Source organism: Dasypus novemcinctus, chromosome 9 (genome assembly GCF_030445035.2).
Source record: "Dasypus novemcinctus isolate mDasNov1 chromosome 9, mDasNov1.1.hap2, whole genome shotgun sequence".
NCBI classification, from domain to species: domain Eukaryota; kingdom Metazoa; phylum Chordata; class Mammalia; order Cingulata; family Dasypodidae; genus Dasypus; species Dasypus novemcinctus.
The window spans coordinates 93,726,191-93,743,319 of record NC_080681.1 but is presented as its reverse complement, the minus strand read 5'-3'; the positions used below and the strand labels follow the sequence as shown (position 1 = coordinate 93,743,319).

Here is a 17,129-nt window from a genome sequence, read left to right as displayed (position 1 = left end):
CCCTGGAGGGAGGGGTCTAGATGAGTGCTTGTCAAGCTGTTTTAAGCAGTAGATATGCGTCCTTAAACTTGACACAGAAGTGCAATATGTGAAACAGCTGGGAGCAGGGCTGCTCTGGATGGAGCTGGGGCTGAGGACCCGCCCTGTCCTCTCGGCCTGTGCGGCCCTGCGTGCCAACCTGGAGCCCGCACTCACCTCCCGTGTTCTAGATTACATTCCCTGCAAGCCCCAGGGCACCACCACGTGCCTGCTTCCAGAGCCTGCTTCCCGGGTGTCCCCCCACGGGCTGTCGGAGCCACCCCCCTCTGAGCACTCCCTGGCCCAAGGGGTCCTGCTTGCCGTGAGTGTCGATGGAGCTGGGAAGAGGAGGCTGGGGCATCCACAGGAGTGTGCCCAGGGAGGGAAGGGCACACCATGGGCTGGGGACTGGAGGGTAGCAGGGGCTGGCTGTCCCCTTCCTGCCATCTGCCAGATTCTAGCATGGGACTCGAAGGAGCCCAAGATTTTAAATTAGAGCCTGGCCTTTCCAATCCTTATGAAGGTGTATGTGTCAGGGAAGGGGGATAGAGTGCATTTTATTTAGCAACTTGCTACCTTAATGCAAGCTCTTCTATATTTAGACTTACAGTGGGCACTCCATTTGTACTCTTCCTCAGCTCTGCCAAGGTTAGGGGTGAGCTTCCCTCCACCCATCCCACGCTGGCAACAACCCCAAGACACCCTTGCCCAGAACTCTCAGGCTTCACAAAGCATGTGCAATCCCTGGACGCACTGACGCTCAGGGCCCTGGCTGGCCCCGGGCTTCCTGTTCACTCCTCACCTGTGGGCCTCTCCTTGGGGGCATCAGACCTGGCACTGCCCTTGAGGGCTGGATCCCAGTGGGCTTAGGAACAGCCTCAGCACAGAGGTTCTGTCATAGAACAGAGTGGCAAGGGGGCCTGGAGGTGCCCAAAGGGGGCCTGGAATCCCAATCGGGGGCAGGGTGCAAAGCAGGCCAGGGAGTCTTGGGGACTCTTGGGGACATGCAAGCAGGGGAGAGCACCGAGGTGGATCTGTGCAGAGCGTGGGGGAGTGGAGTGTGGCTGGGACCTGGGGTGTGTGTGCAGCCTCAAATGCCGTGGAGCCAGGGTTTAGATTGCAAACAGTAAGGAGCCCTTGGAGGACTGTCGGTGGGGGAGGGACACTCGGCTGCAAGGGGTATGGCCTGGGGGGGGGGGGTTGGTGACCGGGGTCATGGTGGTCAGTGACGAGGCCAGTGGGGGTGGGGTAGGGTGGGGCTGAGTCCCACGCTGGACAGGTGTGGGAAGTGGGGGCTAGGAAGAAAGAGGTGACCTTAACCCCACCTTCTGGAACCCTCTCTCCTAGCTTCTCCTCCTTCTCTCTGTTCCCGGCTCTCTCTCCATTGGCTTGGATCCCGAGGCTGGGGAGAGGGGCACCTCCCCAACCCCCCCCAAAGTAGAGACCACTTCACCTAGGTGGCTAAAGGCCAGGGTGGTAAAAGGCATTCTCCAGCAGAGGAAACTCATTCATTCGTTTACTGAGAATCTAGACTGTGCCAAGCCCTGCTCTAGATGTCAGGGAGACAGTGGTGAGTAACACAAAGTCCCTGCACTCATGGAACTTAGGTCACTGGAGGGGCTGGGGACATCTCTCCGTCTGGCTCCTCTGCCGTGCCCACCCTGATCCCTGGAAACGGGTCTCCTCCCATTCCCCACTCATTTGTGCCAGCTGCACCCGCCTCTCTGGACACTGAGCTCAGGGGAGAGGATTCAGTGTCTACCCCCCAAGCCAAGGAACCACTCCTGTCCTTGGGAAGACCAGTTCTCCTCACTCCCTCCTGACTTTGAGCCCCTTACAAGGACCTTCCTGGCCTCAGTTTCTCTATCTGTTAAAGGGGGCTTTGGGGAGGCACTGAGGAGGTGAGGAGAGGGAAGGCCCACTCTAAGCGCTGGTATCCCCCACTGGTGGACGGCTACCTTGGCTATTTAAACACCACATCGTAACAGCTGCACCCTAGTGCATGCACTGGCCGGCTTCGTGCCGCTGGGCAGTTTATTTCTCACAAGCAGCTCTGTATGTGAGTGTGCCCTCCCCTTTTCCGGCTGAGGAAACTGAGTCTCAGCAGGGTGACATGACTTACTTGAGGTCACATGAAACCCACCTGGCTCTGTGTGCTCCTAAGGACGGTGAGGGCTCTGCCTGGCACCTGCCCCTCCTGGCACTCGGCCTCGAGTTGGGTAACCCAGCCCCAGCGCCAAGCGCCCCCCCCCCAACTCCCTCCGGGGGCTGGCACCGCCCGGAGCCAGGGCACCGGGTCCTGCGACCCTGGCCAGGGCGGTACCAGGAGGGAGCGGATCAGGTTAAGGCCCGGCTCAGAGGCCCCAGCACCTCTGGGCGCGGGGGCGCTCGGTCCCGGCACCCAGGGTTGGTGGGTCGGCGAGGCCCGGGCAGTCGGGGTGTCGCGTTCCCCCTCTCCGCCCCCGGCCTCGGGGACGCGGCGGCACCTTCACACTTTCCGCTTGGCCCGCTGCTCGCCTTTCAGGCCGCCGCATTTTCAATTGTTAATTTGGAAACGGAAAAAGAAGCCGTCGGGGCGGGGAGGCCGCGGGGAGGTAATCGGAGCCGCAGCGCCGCCCCCACCCCGCGGCGCGGAGCCTGGCGTCCGCGCAGCCCCTCCCACGGCCGCCCCGCGCCCCGCCCCGGCCGTGCCTCTCCCGCTCCAGCCGGCCCCGGCTCACGCCACGAGGGCGGGGCCGCTCGCGGGGACCCCGGAGCGCGAGGCCGCCGCGCCTGGGCCTCGAGGGAGCGGGGCCCCTGCGCGGGAAGGGGCGGAGGTCAGTGCCGGGGGAGGAGTCGCCAGGGCCCCTCCCCCGCGGAGCCCCTCCCTCTCCCGAGGAGCCCCGCCTGGTGTCGGCCTCCACTGTGTCCCGAGGTGAACCCAAGCCTTTCTGCAACCCCCCAGCGTGAGGACCCTTCGGGCCAGCCCCCTGTCTCCAGACTTCTGACCAGGGATCAGCGGCGCCATTAGACAGACGAAGAAACTGAGTCCCAGAGAGGGGCAGTTCGCTTCCTCTGCATCATGCAGCCAGGCGGAAGCCGAGCTGAAGCCAAGCCGGGTTCTTTTGGCTCTACTCACTTGGGATCTGTCTGTCTCAGATGCAAGAGGAGGGGCATCAGGACTGGAGACACAATTCGCCCTCTTCCCCTGATCTCCAGCACCCTTTCTGTGCTCACTGAGGATCTGGAAGTTCTACTTTGGTCTACCCTGACTCCTCTTTCTTATCATTATTCAATTATGGGGGAGTTTGGGGGATAGGAGATAGCACTTTCCATGCGAATGAGAAACATGCAAATAAGATGTAAAAGACCGTCCTCAGGAGACCCCAGAACGTTGAAGTCCAAGAACTGGCAGCTTCAGGAGCTGCCCACAGCCTCGCTTTCCTTTTGAGCAGCTGGAATCAGCAATCTCGGATGGATCCGCAAAAAATGGGATCCTGGACAACCATCATCCAAACCCTCTTGTTGAGGAGTAAACTGAGGCTCAGCGACAGCTTCTCAGTTCTTCAGCTACTGGGGGCGGAGGGAGGGGGAGGCAGAGCCAGGCTGCAAAACTCATCTCAGGTACCTACTTCAGCCCATGCCCCTGTGCCTCCTCTTTGCTGCCCCCAATCCCTGACACCTCTCTCACCAAGCAGTCCCCTGCCTTTTAGAAGATTCTGGATCAGCCTGAACCCCAAGCTGGGTGTCCTCCCCTTTAAAGGAGGGGGTTGTCTGCAGATGGGCTCACAGCTTCCACCCACCCAACACCCTTCTGCCTTAGCTATGGTGGAACAGGCCCAGAGAAGCTGAGCCCCAGGCCCAAGGTCACACAGCAAGCCTGTCCTAGGTGTCAGGCTCCTTGGAGTCAGTCTTGCTGGGCCTGTTTTCAGACTGGCTGGCCCTGGATTTGGGGCTCCCATGGGGAGCAAGACTCTCAGAACAGCTGTAACCACCTGCCCCAGGTGTGGCCTGTGAGTTTGCATGCTGCTTTGCCTATTAGAAGCTGAGGTATGGCAACCCCCTACCCCATCCTGCTCCCTAAGCCTCCACTGGGTGGGGTTCTCAATGGCTGAGTCTGCAGAGCTCCCAGGCTGGGCGCAGTCTTGGGGCCTGAGCTCCCCAGGGGGCCCTGCCCCTCCACCAGCTCCTGTTCCACACCGTCAGCTCTTGTTGGTGTCCTCTCTGCTCTGAATACTGAGAGCCCAGTAGCGGGGACTAATCTCTTTTCCTTGTTTTGGAAGCTTCCCTCCCTCTCCCATCCCCTCTTTGCACAGGTTCTGCTGATTCAGAGGACAGAAGGCTCCTTAGAGGTGACCCTGACCCCTGCCAAGCTCAAGGAGCTGGGGGCCTGGACAATCCTTGAACCTAGAGTTACCCTGTCACAGACAGCAGGGGTGGCAGGTGCAGGCCCCAACCTGGCCCCAGAATGAAGGAAATTCGGGGTGGGCATGAGGGGCAGGCGCCTTCTACAGAAGGAGGAGAAATAAAAGAACATGGGAATCAGGAAATCTGGGTGCCAGGCCCAATACTACCCCTGAGCAACTGTATATCACAGGTAGACCACACCCCTCTCTGGGACTCAGTTTCCCCATCTGCAAATGAGAAGATCACTTGCTCTCTAAGGTATCTCCGAGTACCAAAATATAGCCACTATCTGATCACGTCATGCCACCTCCCCTGATACAAGTCACCATCATCTCCTGCTCGGATTATATCTTTAGCTTCTGAACTCAAGGTGGGACTTTACTCCCCAACCCCCCCAGGCTATTTTCCACTCAACAGCCAGTGTGATCTTCTTAAAAATAAGTCAGATCATGTTCCTCTCCACTCAAAACTCCCTATCACACTTGGAGTAAAAGCTAAAACCCTGGCGACGGCCAGTAGCTGATCTGCTCCCCACCTCCCCTGCCTCTCTGCCCTCACCTCCCACCCTCTCCCCCTCGCTCCCTCCCTCTGGCCACACTCCTTCCCTCTGCCTCAGGTCTTCTGCACTGGCTTTTCCCTCTGCCCAGAACTCTCTTCCCCCACATATCCACGTGGCTCTCTCCCTCGTTTCCTTCAGATCTCTGCTCAAATGTCACCTTCTCAAAGCTGCCTTCCCTCCAAAGACCCCTATCCCCCACACCAGTGATCCTTGTACCCTTTCCCCACTTAATTTTTCCCCATCTGACAGTTTGAACATTTACTTGTTTATTTGCTTGCTATGTGACTTGCCCCCCCCCCAACCTAGAATATAAGCTCTATTGAGGCAGGGATGCTTTTTGTCTTTGTGCCTGCCTCCTGGTCAGCACTTGGTGAAGACGTATTGAATGAATGAGTGACTGCTCTGTGGACCTGAGCTGTGTGGTTACCGGGAGTTCCTGCCTACCCTAGTAACGCCCTCTGCAGTGGGAGGGCCAGCTGGGCACGAGCACACTGGGGAGGTGGGTGGTACCGGTCACAAGTCCAGTGCTGAGGTCATCCCCTCTCTCAGGACACTTTTACCAAGCAGCCGTCTGTGCCAGGCCCAGGGATTTGGAGTGAAAAAGACAGGCCCTTTATCTTCAAACACCTTTGGCTGTGGGGGAGGCAGTCACTTAAACAGAGCTTTTCACCTGTTGGGGTGATTGCCATGTGGAGGTGAGCACTGGGATGGGAGCATGAAGTGGGCGCTCCCACTCAACCCAGCCAGGATTGGAGAAGGGGCAGACACAGCATGAACGAAGGTGGGGAGGGGAAAAAATACCTATGCTGCTGGGGGAGAGCACAACTATGATGAAGGACCCTCTGGTGCCAGGTTGGCACTTGGTAGTGAAGATCGAGGTGGCGAGGTAGGCACGGGCCTGGCCATTATGCTAAGAAACTTGGGCCTGAGTCTGCAAGCAGGTGGATTTCACACATTTTTAAAAAAATCAGCAGAGCCCTTTGTTCGAGTGAAATCTTATGGCAAACCCAGAATGTAAGTCTGAGCCGCTGGAGCCACGTGGAACTGCTCAGGTGGAGTCAGGGAAGGGGTTCCTGCTGGCCGTCTTGTTTCAGCTTCTAAAATGCTGCTTCCCATATTCCACCTCTTACTTCCCTCACACCTCCATGGACTGTTGCTTGGGAGGGCCCATGACCAGGATCCTGTTCGTTTAAGGAGGCAGTGGCCTGGCTATGCCGGGACAGGTGGATGGCCCCTGCTTCTTCCTCGCCCACATCCTCAGCCCGCTTACCAGGTGTGGCAGAGGGAAGTGGTCCAGGTGGGAGAGGATGAGGCTATGACTCGTCAAACACCGCTGCTGGAAGAGTCCCACCTTCCATACTCTGGGGGGACAAGACCATCCACGCTAGCTCAAAAAAAGTTGGAATGTAGAGGAGGGGGACACTTATTGTAAGGAAAGAGAGGAATTTTCTGGAAGTTTCCAGTCACAAGTACATCGGGTGTCATAGAATAGAGATGGGGATGAGACTCCCAGGCGGTGCAGTCTCATCACTTCTCTCTGCACCTCTGCCACCTTTCCCTGAGGAGCTGAGTTCCAGTCCTGAGAAAGGCTATCCAGTCAGCTCAGCCCATCTCTGGGTGGACCCTTCTGGGTCAGCATCCAGCCCTGGATGGATCATCGGCAGCCAGGAGAGGAGAGTGGAGCCATGGACCACATCAGAGCCCATTCCTGGGGCTAGCAGGGCCATCCCCGAGGCTGCCATGGACTGCTATGCCGCCTGCACCCCGCAAAGGGGCCTGGCTGAGAGGGTACAAGTGGTACCCGAAACAGCCTTGCTCAGCCTGTTGTACCCTGGCAGGGATGGCTCAGCCCAGAGCAAGGGACACCTGTTTCTAATTAGTTCATCTAGAGGGGTCAGCCTTTTGTAAGTTGTCAGGCTAAAGAGGAAGTCTTTTTCTAATTGGTGCTCGGAGGGGGCATGTTTTCACGGTTTGCACTGTATGTGCTAGCAGCTGCCGGCCCTCTGGGGACATCCTCCAAGAATCTGGAACCGAGCTGGTCGCCACCCACTGCTGGAGGGTCGCAAGGCTCAAGGGACTTTAGCAATGTGCGAGTTGTCCCAAGCCCTCAGGTTGCTGACAGGGAAACTGAGCTTCCCTCGGGCTCTTAGCTCAGCCCCGGGCCCATCCTTAGCCCCCAGCGCCAACGCAGGCCCTGACGCAGGCCTCTGGCCCAGAGAAGCGGTAGCGGACAGCAGCGCTGGTGTGGGCCCTGGGTCACGTGCTCTTGCTCCTTTGCCATATTTAGAATCGCTGGATCAGGGGAAACTTCTCCAGCCCCTGAGGATTCTTGGAAAGAGCCTCGCTCTGAGACCTGGCTTTTGGCTCCCCTCCCTTTACCCCCCAGCAAGAGAAAATAAGTGCCTGCCCTCCCCAGAGCAGGCTGGGGCCTTCCAGGCCACTTTGCACCCTCCCATCAGCCAGTGTCTCCCAAGCCCAGCTGAAGTCCCTTCTTCAGCAACAACTCTGGTCCGGGGTTTAGGAAGCCCCTGTGTGCTGGAGGGTGGAGGGGGCCGCGGCCTCAGCCCTCCAGGCATGCTGGCCAAATGGGAACCGACTTCACCCAGGAGGCCCCAGCTGAGGCCCCGTCTTTGGGTCCCTGGTCTGGGGAGCCAGGAAGGGGTCACACATTCCCCAGGCCAGATACAGAAAGCAGGGGACAAGCTGGTGGTCCAGTAGGGGCCAGGCACTGGCAGGGCTCAGGCCGGGGGAAGGGACATGGAGGGAGGCAATGGGGGGGGGGGGGGGGGAAGCTGCTGAGGAGATAGGGAGAGGCAGGGCCCGGAGCTGCATTTCCTTTGGCCTGGGGGCGGAGGAGGTCCCCTACTAGCTGCTCTTCCCTTGGGACCACCAAGCCTTCAAAGCAAACCACACAGAAACATTAACAGGCAAGCGGTGAGCCACAGCCCCTCTGCTGGGGAAGTGGTCCTGGCTTCACATCGGCCCCTCTCTGCGGCCTGGTTACTTCTCCTCCTCCTTGGACCCCCTTCCACCCCACCCTGCTCCCAAGAAGTCAGACCCCTGGGGGGAGCCCTCTTGCCTTTCTCCCCTCCAACCTCCCCTCCTGCCCATCTCTCTCTTCCTCCCAGCCTTGTCACCAAGGAAGGGGGACTGGACGGGACCCCTGCTCAAGCCGCACTGTCCCCTCGCTCCAGAATCAGCCTTCCTGGGAGCTTCCTTCTGCTGATCACTCCCCCTCTGTCATCTTCAACTTCTCCCTGTCCCCTGGCTCCTTCCACTCTGGCTACAACTACACTCAAGTCTCTTACTTAAAAACCAAACAAAACCCTCTGTGTACTCTTCTCCAGCATCCAATCTGTGCCCCTCCCCTTTGCCCTGGAACTTCTTTAAATATTCCGTCTGCACTCACTGCCCCCACTTCCTCGCCGCCCCTCCCGCTTGCTCTGGCCTGATCATCCTCGGAAGCTGCCCTTGCCAAGGTACCCAGTGACCAACTTGTCACCAAATCCAAAGGACATTTTTCAGACCTTATCTCACTTGACCTCTCAGCAGCATTTGACACTGCTGTCCACTCCCTCCTTGAAACACTTCCTTCATTGGCCTGGCACCTCTCTCTTCTGGTTTCCCTCCCTTCTCTGGCAGCAAATTCCTAGCCCGTGTGGAGAGCCTCTACTCCCTCGGCTCTGGGGCTCATTCCGGCTTCTCCTCAGAATGTGCCACGAGCTCTCTGGACTGTCTCTGCCACACCCACGGCCTCTGTCACTGCCTTTATTTTGATGTTCCCCAAATCGCATTTCTGGCCCACGGCCCGCGGCTCTCTCTTCGTGCCCAACTGGGTGCTTGCCTGATGCTGCCAGCCCTCTCCATCTCAACATGCCCAAAACAGAGCCCCTCACCCCGCACCTGCTCCTCCACTGGGGCCTCCCGTCTCAGCTCACTCAACACCTTGTGCGCCTGGTGTCCAAACCAGAAACAAAGCAGCCATTCTCCCTCACGGTCCTCATGTCCAGTTAATCACCAACTCCTACATCCTAAAGCTCTCTCCAGTCCGCTATCCGCTTCTCCCCATTCCCCACCCCCACAATCCCAGCCCAGCATCTTTCATCGGCCTTGTCGTGGGGCCTTCTAGTTGGTTTTCCTGAGAAGTCAGCACGCTCCACGTCGCCCTGAGTGATGGGCTGGGAACACAAATCAGACCCCGTCATTTTCTCTCTCACTGGCTCCTCATTACCATTAGGATGAAGCTCACGGTGCCTGAGGGTCCCTGTCAAGGCTCAGAGCCAGATGGGCAGCCTCTTTTTGGAGCATCTTTGCCCACCATGTCTGGCTACTATGTGGGGCCCCAGCTCTCCCTTTCCCAGGTCAGGAGGCAGAGCTGGGACTAGCTAGGATGGGTGGGTGCTGCCTGGTTGGCTGTTCCCTGGCCCGGAGGTGGGCGAACATGAAGCTTCTCACAACCTTTCCTCCACCCCCGCGCCCACCCTGCCCTGGGCTCAGTGACGTCCCAGGCCCTCAGGAGGGCCAGTGAGATTGGGGAGGAGGGCTGGGTGAGGGGTTCTCAAGTGATAGTGGACAGAAGAATCGCCTGGAGGGCTTGTTAGAGTACTGATTTCTGGGTGCCACCCCCAAGTGTCTGGCCTCTCTGCCAGCTCCTGTGAGCCATCTATACTTGTAGAGATGGAGAAACTGAGGCCCCAGAGAAGGCCGGAGGCAATCCTTAGACACTCCTTATTGGTTGAATGAATGAAGCCACACACGGACTCTGGCAGATCCAGCCAGACCTTGACTCTGGGGCTCCTTCTCCCTGTCTCTTCCATCTCGAAGCTCCAGGCACTCATCTCCCCTCTGCTGTTCCTGAGCTTGGGGTTCCAGCCCCAGCTCGGCCGCTGAGGCACCGTGTGATCTTGGGCAAGTCTGTCCTTCCTGGGGCCCCGTTTGCTTCTCCAGAAGTTAGAGGAGATAATTACGCAGGTGTCTGGAACACAGAATGTTCTCTCTCAGACCAGGTAGATCCATTCAAGTGTACTGAGCATCTGGGGTGAAGAAACTGCAGCCAGTGGATAAGGGCGGGGGAGGTAAAATGCAGGGGCTTTTTTAGTAGCATCGGACTATAGTCCATCATGTACAATAGGGTTCACTGCTTGTGTTCACAGTCCTGTTTTTTAAAATTTTTAAATTTAAGCAACCTAAAATTTCTCCCTTTAGTCCCATTCAAATATAAATTTCAGTGCTGTTAATTACATTCTCAGTGTTGTGCTACCATCACCACCATGTCATTACCAAAATGTATGATCAACCCAAATAGAAAATCTGTACAATTTAAGCGTTAACTCTTCATTCCCTATGCCCCGCCCTGTCCCCTGGTAACCTGTATTCTAGATTCTGACTCTATGAGTTTGCATATTCTAATTATTTCTTATCAAGGAGATCAGACAATCTTTTTGTGTCTGACTTATTTCACTCAACATGATGTCTTCAAGAGTCATCCATGTTGTCACATGTATCAGAACTTCATTCCTCTTCACAGCTGAATAATATTCCATCGCGTGTATATACTAAATGTATTTATTCATTCATTGGTTGATGGACACTTGGGTTGCTACCATCTTTGGGCAGTTGTGAGTAATGTCTCTATGAACATTGGTGTGCAAATATCTGTTCGAGTCCCTGCTTTCAAATTGCCCTTAAAGTTTTGTAATCTGCTTTTTTTCCCAGACTAATCTATTGTGAAGTAGACATTCTATAGATGTCTAAAAATTAACATGGAAAGAAAAGTGTTTAGAAGAGAAAATTCTTAGAATATCCAGTAGGAAGCCCCCAGCATGGTCCACTTCTACCGGAGGACCTGAGGTCTCTAAAGGTCTGCTGAGTAAGGGGATGGGACAGAAGGATTTCTGTCAAGGGGCCCGGGGAGAAGGTCCATGAAGATTTGGCTGCAGCTGTTCTCAGGAGTGAGAGCTGGATGAGATGGCCACAGGGAGGGCCTTTCCAGCCGCAAACCCCATGTCAGCTGCAAGTCCCTGTCCCTGGTGGATGTGGCCTCTGCCTTTTCTGTGGTTAATTATTGAATATGCCAAGCTGCTGCTCTTCTCCCTTCCTTTCCCTGACTTCGCTGACTTAGCTCTTGGCTGGAACTGGCCAAGGAGGACTCCTCACTCAGCTTACTGCCACCTGCCACCTCCTCAAAACAGGGGCATTTGCAGGAACGCAGCCCCGGCCCCTGCCCTCCAAGAAGGCCTGGAGCCTCTGTCCAAGGAAGTTTAAGTGGGCCTGGTTGGAGCCATGCCCTTTATATGCCATCAGCAGCCCATTTTGCAGATGAGAAGACTGGATCGGAGAAGTTAGGTGACTTTTCCAAGGCCACACAGAAGCAGGACTGGGATTGGAACCCAGGTCTCTTTGACCCTGAACCCATGCTCCTGCTACTGAAACATGAACACAGATAAAGCCATGTAGAAAATGACTTGAACCACACACAAGGAAGCAAGCACTCAGAGGGGGGAATTCTAAAAAGAGAAAAATGGGGGAATTCCAGAGGTCTCCCCAGAGGAGGCAGCATTTGGGTAAGGGCGAAGGGTGAGTCGCAGTGGGCTCAGAGGGCGGGGGAGGGTGTTTAGGCAGAACGCATAGTGCCAGAAAGGTGCAGAGGTAGGAGACCCTGGGAACATTCGGGGTGGGTCAGTTCACAAGGGATTTCTTTCCAGAGAAGCCCATTCCACAGGGGCTCTTCCATGTCACACGCATGTGCAGACACACCCCATCCCAGAGAGGAGTGCTTCTTGCAGTCTAGCCTCATTCCAGTTTGCTGCATCTGCAGCCTCTTGTGCTGCTCCCCAAGGCCACCAGCTTCTCTCCTCATGCCCTTGCCCCTCTTCCCAGCCACGGGAAGCTGGGAATCCTGGTTCTAATCTCAACTCTGTCCTGGACACACTGGGTGACTTTGGGTGAATCACTTTTCCTCTCTGGGCCTCAGTTTCCTCATGTGTGCAATTGGGCATGAGGGAATGGCTGGACCAGTTAGGTTCTAAAGTTCCTTCCATTTCTAAACATGTGGTTCTGACCACTTGGTAATTCCCCTGCCCTGAGGGATCTTCCAGGCCGCGGTGGTCCAGTGGTCCCGCTTCCATGCTGCTCGACCCCCCTCCCCCCACCCTCTCCCCCTCCAGAGCCTTCCCTCCCTGCCTGTGCTCCCCGATCCCCCTTCCCTCCATAGCTGTCGTTATTGAATTCCATAGGAACTGTTCCCATTCTGCAGATGAGGCCGGTCTGCTTACGGCCACCGAGGAGTTCATCGGGGCTGGGGGGGCTGGGCGGGGAGTGTGCACTCACCAGCCAGGGACCTTCCCTGGCTCTCGCTGACCTCTGGGGCACTTCTCTTAGGACAACCTTAGAACTGAGCCAGGGACAGAGGGCATCGTACGGGACCTTGAGCCAGTCTCTTCCCATTGGCAGCCCAGAGAGACCTGCCTCCCACCTGAGTGACTACCTCTCCGAGCTGCAGCCTACATCAAGGGGCGTTGAGAGCGTTCTAAGGCATCTGTGAACTTGGCAGCCTGGGACTTGGGGGCTTCCCAGTACAAAGCCACAATTCCAGGGGCCTCTGATTCTGATTCTGCTTTCCAAACAATTCTCCCACCTCAGGCTGCTTCCCTCCTTCCCTCACTCTGCATCCAGCCACCTGCCAGAGGATCCTCAGCTGTCCTGTCCCTCCAGCAGTATGACCCTCTCTTTCATGCTGCAATTGCAGATTTCTGCTGGTCTTCAGCTGCCTGGTGCTCTCCGTGCTGTCCACCATCCAGGAACACCAGGAACTTGCCAACGAGTGTCTCCTGATCTTGGTGAGTGCCCAGGTCTGAGAGAGGCTGTTGGAGGTAGCAGCTCTGGACCGAGGGCCAAAGGCAGAAAGAAACCTCTGTGCTGTGTGCCCTGAGCTGGTGGCTGCCCCTCCCTGGGCTTCACCGTCTACCTTATATAGCAGGTGTTGGGGCACTCGAGCTGAGGGCTTATGATGGGCCCAGAGGAGAAGCAGTGAGTGAGCCCCTTCCCTTCCCAGGACAAAAACGGCTAACTCCATCCCTGCTGTGGTGGTTTTCCTTTTTCCCCTTTAAACAAAAGCACTGTGGAGGGGGACAGCTGGTGGACAGCCACCCCTGATGTCTCCCGGTCAGGACTAGGGTCTGGGATGGCTGAGAGGGGGGCTGAGGTGATGAGGAGAAAAATCCAGGCAGCTCCTGGGGACAGTGAAGGGGGCGAGGCTTGGGCTTTTTGTGCCTTGCAGGATGTGGGCTCCTCCCCAGGCTCACCCAGGCGTGGGGGCCCCGGGAGAGGCGGTGGAGGGCCCTAGGTTAGGTGGGCACTGTGTGACCGGCCCTGGTCCGGAGCGTGGGGACCGGAGCTCAGGCCCCTGGCCCCACAGGAGTTCGTGATGATCGTGGTGTTCGGCCTGGAGTACATCGTCCGCGTCTGGTCGGCCGGATGCTGCTGCCGCTACCGAGGATGGCAGGGCCGCTTCCGCTTTGCCAGAAAACCCTTCTGTGTCATCGGTAATAAGGCCTGCCTTCACCCCCACCCCCACCCCCATCCTAAGTCCCAGAAGTGACGCCCCATCCCAGCTCTGGCTGCTGACACCGACTCCCCGGACCCTCGCAACCGCCCTTCCCCGGCCCCCTCCCCAGCAAGCCTCGACCCCGGGTCCGGACGCGGGTGGGTTGACTGCCTGGCGCTGGCGTGACCTCGCCACCCCTGCCCCGGCAGATTTCATCGTGTTCGTGGCCTCGGTGGCCGTCATCGCCGCGGGCACACAGGGCAACATCTTCGCCACGTCGGCGCTGCGCAGCATGCGTTTCCTGCAGATCCTGCGCATGGTGCGCATGGACCGCCGCGGCGGCACCTGGAAGCTGCTCGGCTCCGTGGTCTACGCGCACAGCAAGGTGAGCGGCGCCGGGGTGCGGTGCCCGCCCGAGGGCTGGCGGGGGACCGAGGAGAGGGCAGGGCCCGGGCGTGGCCGGAGGGGCGGGGCCTGCAAGGCGGAGCCGGGTCACAGGCCCCGGGCAGCGGGCGCAGCCTGAGCTGTAGGGTCATGGGTGTCTCACGTGCAAGCTTCTGAGCGCCGAGTCCACGCGCAGAGCTAAATGGGGACGGGGGCGGGGGTGTGTGTGTGTGCTCTGATGGTGGGACTGGGATCGCAGCCTGAAGGTGGGCTGGGGGCGGGGCTAGGTGGGAGTGGGGTTGGGGAAGCCGAGGCCTGAGGGTGGGACCTGGAGGGTGGAGGGCAGGGCCGTGGACGTGGCCTGGGGTTCTGTGGGGAGCGCAGCCGCAGCTGGAAAGTCCCAGAGGTGGGGTACTTTTATCCCCACCCAGAACACACCCTAAAGGTCGTTCCGGGAGCCTCCCACCCCCCCTGGGATGGGGTCATTTCCACCTCCCCCAGGTGGGCCGAGCGCTGCTCGCTCCCTCACCCCCTCGCCGCGGCGCCCCCTGTGGTCTCACCCGTTGCTGCTCCCGCAGGAGCTGATCACCGCCTGGTACATCGGGTTCCTGGTGCTCATCTTCGCCTCCTTCCTGGTCTATCTGGCCGAGAAGGACGCCAACTCCGACTTCTCCTCCTACGCCGACTCGCTCTGGTGGGGCACGGTGGGTGAGGGTCTGTGTGGGACTGCCCTTCTCCCTGGGACCCTCCCAGGCCACTCCCGGAAGCCCCCGACCCAGGGCTGGGCAGGCCATTCTGGCTGTGGGACTGGGACCCCCATGTGACCCCCCCTGAGCTAATCTCCCGACCTGCCCCAGCAGGCCGCCTCGCGCCTCTCCAAGCCCTCATGACCCGTTTGCTTCCTCCTGACCAGCACCCGTGATGAGTCCTTGTGACCATCCCCTGTGCCCCTACCCTTAGGATCAGGCTCCCACATGTCTGGGACCCCAAAAGCTTCTGCGGGGAGCCCCTTGACCAGCCCTGCAGGGAACCCGTTTGTGTCCCCAGATTACTCTGACGACCATCGGCTATGGTGACAAGACACCACACACGTGGCTGGGCAGGGTCCTGGCTGCCGGCTTCGCCTTACTGGGCATCTCCTTCTTCGCCCTGCCCGCTGTGAGTTTCCCCGCCTCTGTTCCCCGCAGCTGAGCCTCCAGGAGGGGCCTTGGGGCAGGGCCTGCGAAGCCCTGATCGCACATGGGCAGGGATAGGGGAATGCATGCTGCCTCTCTTTATCGTCATCATGTCCGTTCCCCGCCCCCCCCCACTTCTCCCTGCTCCTCTCATTCCCCCAACCGTGTGCCTCACCACGCCCTCCCACCACCATCAGGGCATCCTCGGCTCGGGCTTTGCCCTGAAGGTCCAGGAGCAGCACCGGCAGAAGCACTTCGAGAAGCGGAGGATGCCGGCGGCCAACCTCATTCAGGTACAAGGCCTGGGAGACTGCGCGGAGCTGGGAGGCCGGCTGAGAGGGTGGGAAACTTTTCCTGCACTCCCACGGCTGGGAGCGGGTGGGCCGGGACAGGAGGCCCCCGGCCAGGGGCAGAGGCCCAGCCCTGCCGTCCAGCAGCCGCGCAGTCATCACCAAGCCTGCTCCACTCCCAATTCCTTATTCCTTAATTCATTCCACAAGCACTCACACCAAAGGAATGCCGTCGTCATAAAGTGAGATAAATGCCTTGAGAGAAAAAAATGGCATTTTTTAGAACATGTAACCGGGAACCTGGCTTGATCTGACCTAGAAAGGGGACTCAGGGGTGACTTCTCTGGGAAGTGACGCTTGAGCTGAGAGCTGGAGGATAGGTAGGAGTTCCCTAGGTGAAGAGGTAAGGGGAGAGCAGGCAAGGCTGAAGAGCGCATGCCAAAGACCTGTGGTGGGAGGGAGCATGGTATATTTGATGAAGCAGAAGGAAGCCAGTGAGGCTGGAAGAGAAAACTCAAGGAGGCGTGTATAGGGAAGGGTAGGATGGGTGGGCAGGGCCAGACATGGAGGCCACAGGGAGTTTAACTTCTCCCTAAGAGCGTTGAGGAACCACTGATAGGCATGAAGCAGGGACTGGTGTGTGTGTGTGTAGGGGGGTGACACGATCAAATTTGACTTTTGAAAAGTAGCGAATGAGTTGAAGAGTGGCCCAGATGGATGGGGGAGAGCCGAGGGGAGGCTCTAGCAAGTCTGGGGGAGGCTGGGCTGCTGTACGGCTCGGCAGTAAGGACAGAGGACCTGGAAAGAGGTGGGCAGGTTCTGGGTCCTTAGGAGGGAAGATTAGTGATGTGAGGCGGTGGGGAGGGAGGCAGGGTGACTTCTGAGTTTCTGGGTGGTGAATGGTTCTGCTCACTGGAGGGGAACAACATTTGGGCATGAAGAACGTGAGTCTGGCTGGGGGCATGGAGCCTGACGGGACTTCGCGACCCTGAATGGCGATGCTGAGGAGGCAGCTGGATGTCTCTGCGCTGGAGGACAGGAAAGGGGTAGAAAAGGCGGGCAGTTGCTACAGGTAGAGGGTAGTGAAGTCCTGGGCAGAGATGAGCTTGCCCAGGGGGAGAGGAAAGAGGGAGAAGAGAGGGGGGCCCCGGACATATAGTGACTAGGCTGGCGGAGTGGACCAGTCGAGGAGCAGCCAGAGGGAAGTGAAGGGCCAGGAGCGTGAGGCCTCAGTTTCCCTCAGTGTGATGAGGTGGCCTGACTGGGTGTGGGCTGAGGCAAGGGCTCTGACTTTTTGTGACTCTCTGACTCTGCCTTGACTTCTCTCTAATCAGGGCTGTGAGCCAGAGAAACCCCTGCGGGGAGTGGTTCAGGGAACACTGGTGCAGTCCACCTCTGCCTGCACCCAAGCATGCCACCCTCCGACCCCCAAATCCAGGCCTGGCTCCACCCCTCCTTATCTCCCCGCTCCAGCACAGAACCCCCCTCCCTTGTCCCTGCTATCTCTAGCCACCAGCCCAGCCTTCCTTTTGGTCGTCCCTTGGGGCACAATGGCCGCTGTCCCCCGGGAGCTAGCCTTCCAAGGGGCATTGTAGGGGCCGGCGGCTGGCACTGTCCACGCCGAGGGACAGCTGGCATTGTGGTGCCCGTAATTAATGGGACAGCTTTAGCAGCTGTTCCCAGCCCAAGCCAGGGGCCTAGCCAAGAGGAGATAAAAATATTCCTGTCCTGGGAAGGCCCCTTCCCAGAGAGGTCAGTGGTGGGGAGCCCCT

General features: G+C 58.3%; 1 protein-coding gene across 1 annotated transcript in view; it reads left to right on the top strand.

Moving 5' to 3' along the window:
* KCNQ4 (potassium voltage-gated channel subfamily Q member 4) overlaps positions 1-17,129 on the top strand; it is a 50,027-nt gene that overhangs the window by 13,809 nt on the left and 19,089 nt on the right. The window contains 6 exon segments of the mRNA XM_004450652.4: positions 12,711-12,801; positions 13,380-13,506; positions 13,718-13,893; positions 14,471-14,596; positions 14,940-15,050; positions 15,265-15,360. Of these exon segments, the coding sequence (XP_004450709.2) occupies positions 12,711-12,801; positions 13,380-13,506; positions 13,718-13,893; positions 14,471-14,596; positions 14,940-15,050; positions 15,265-15,360 (727 nt within the window).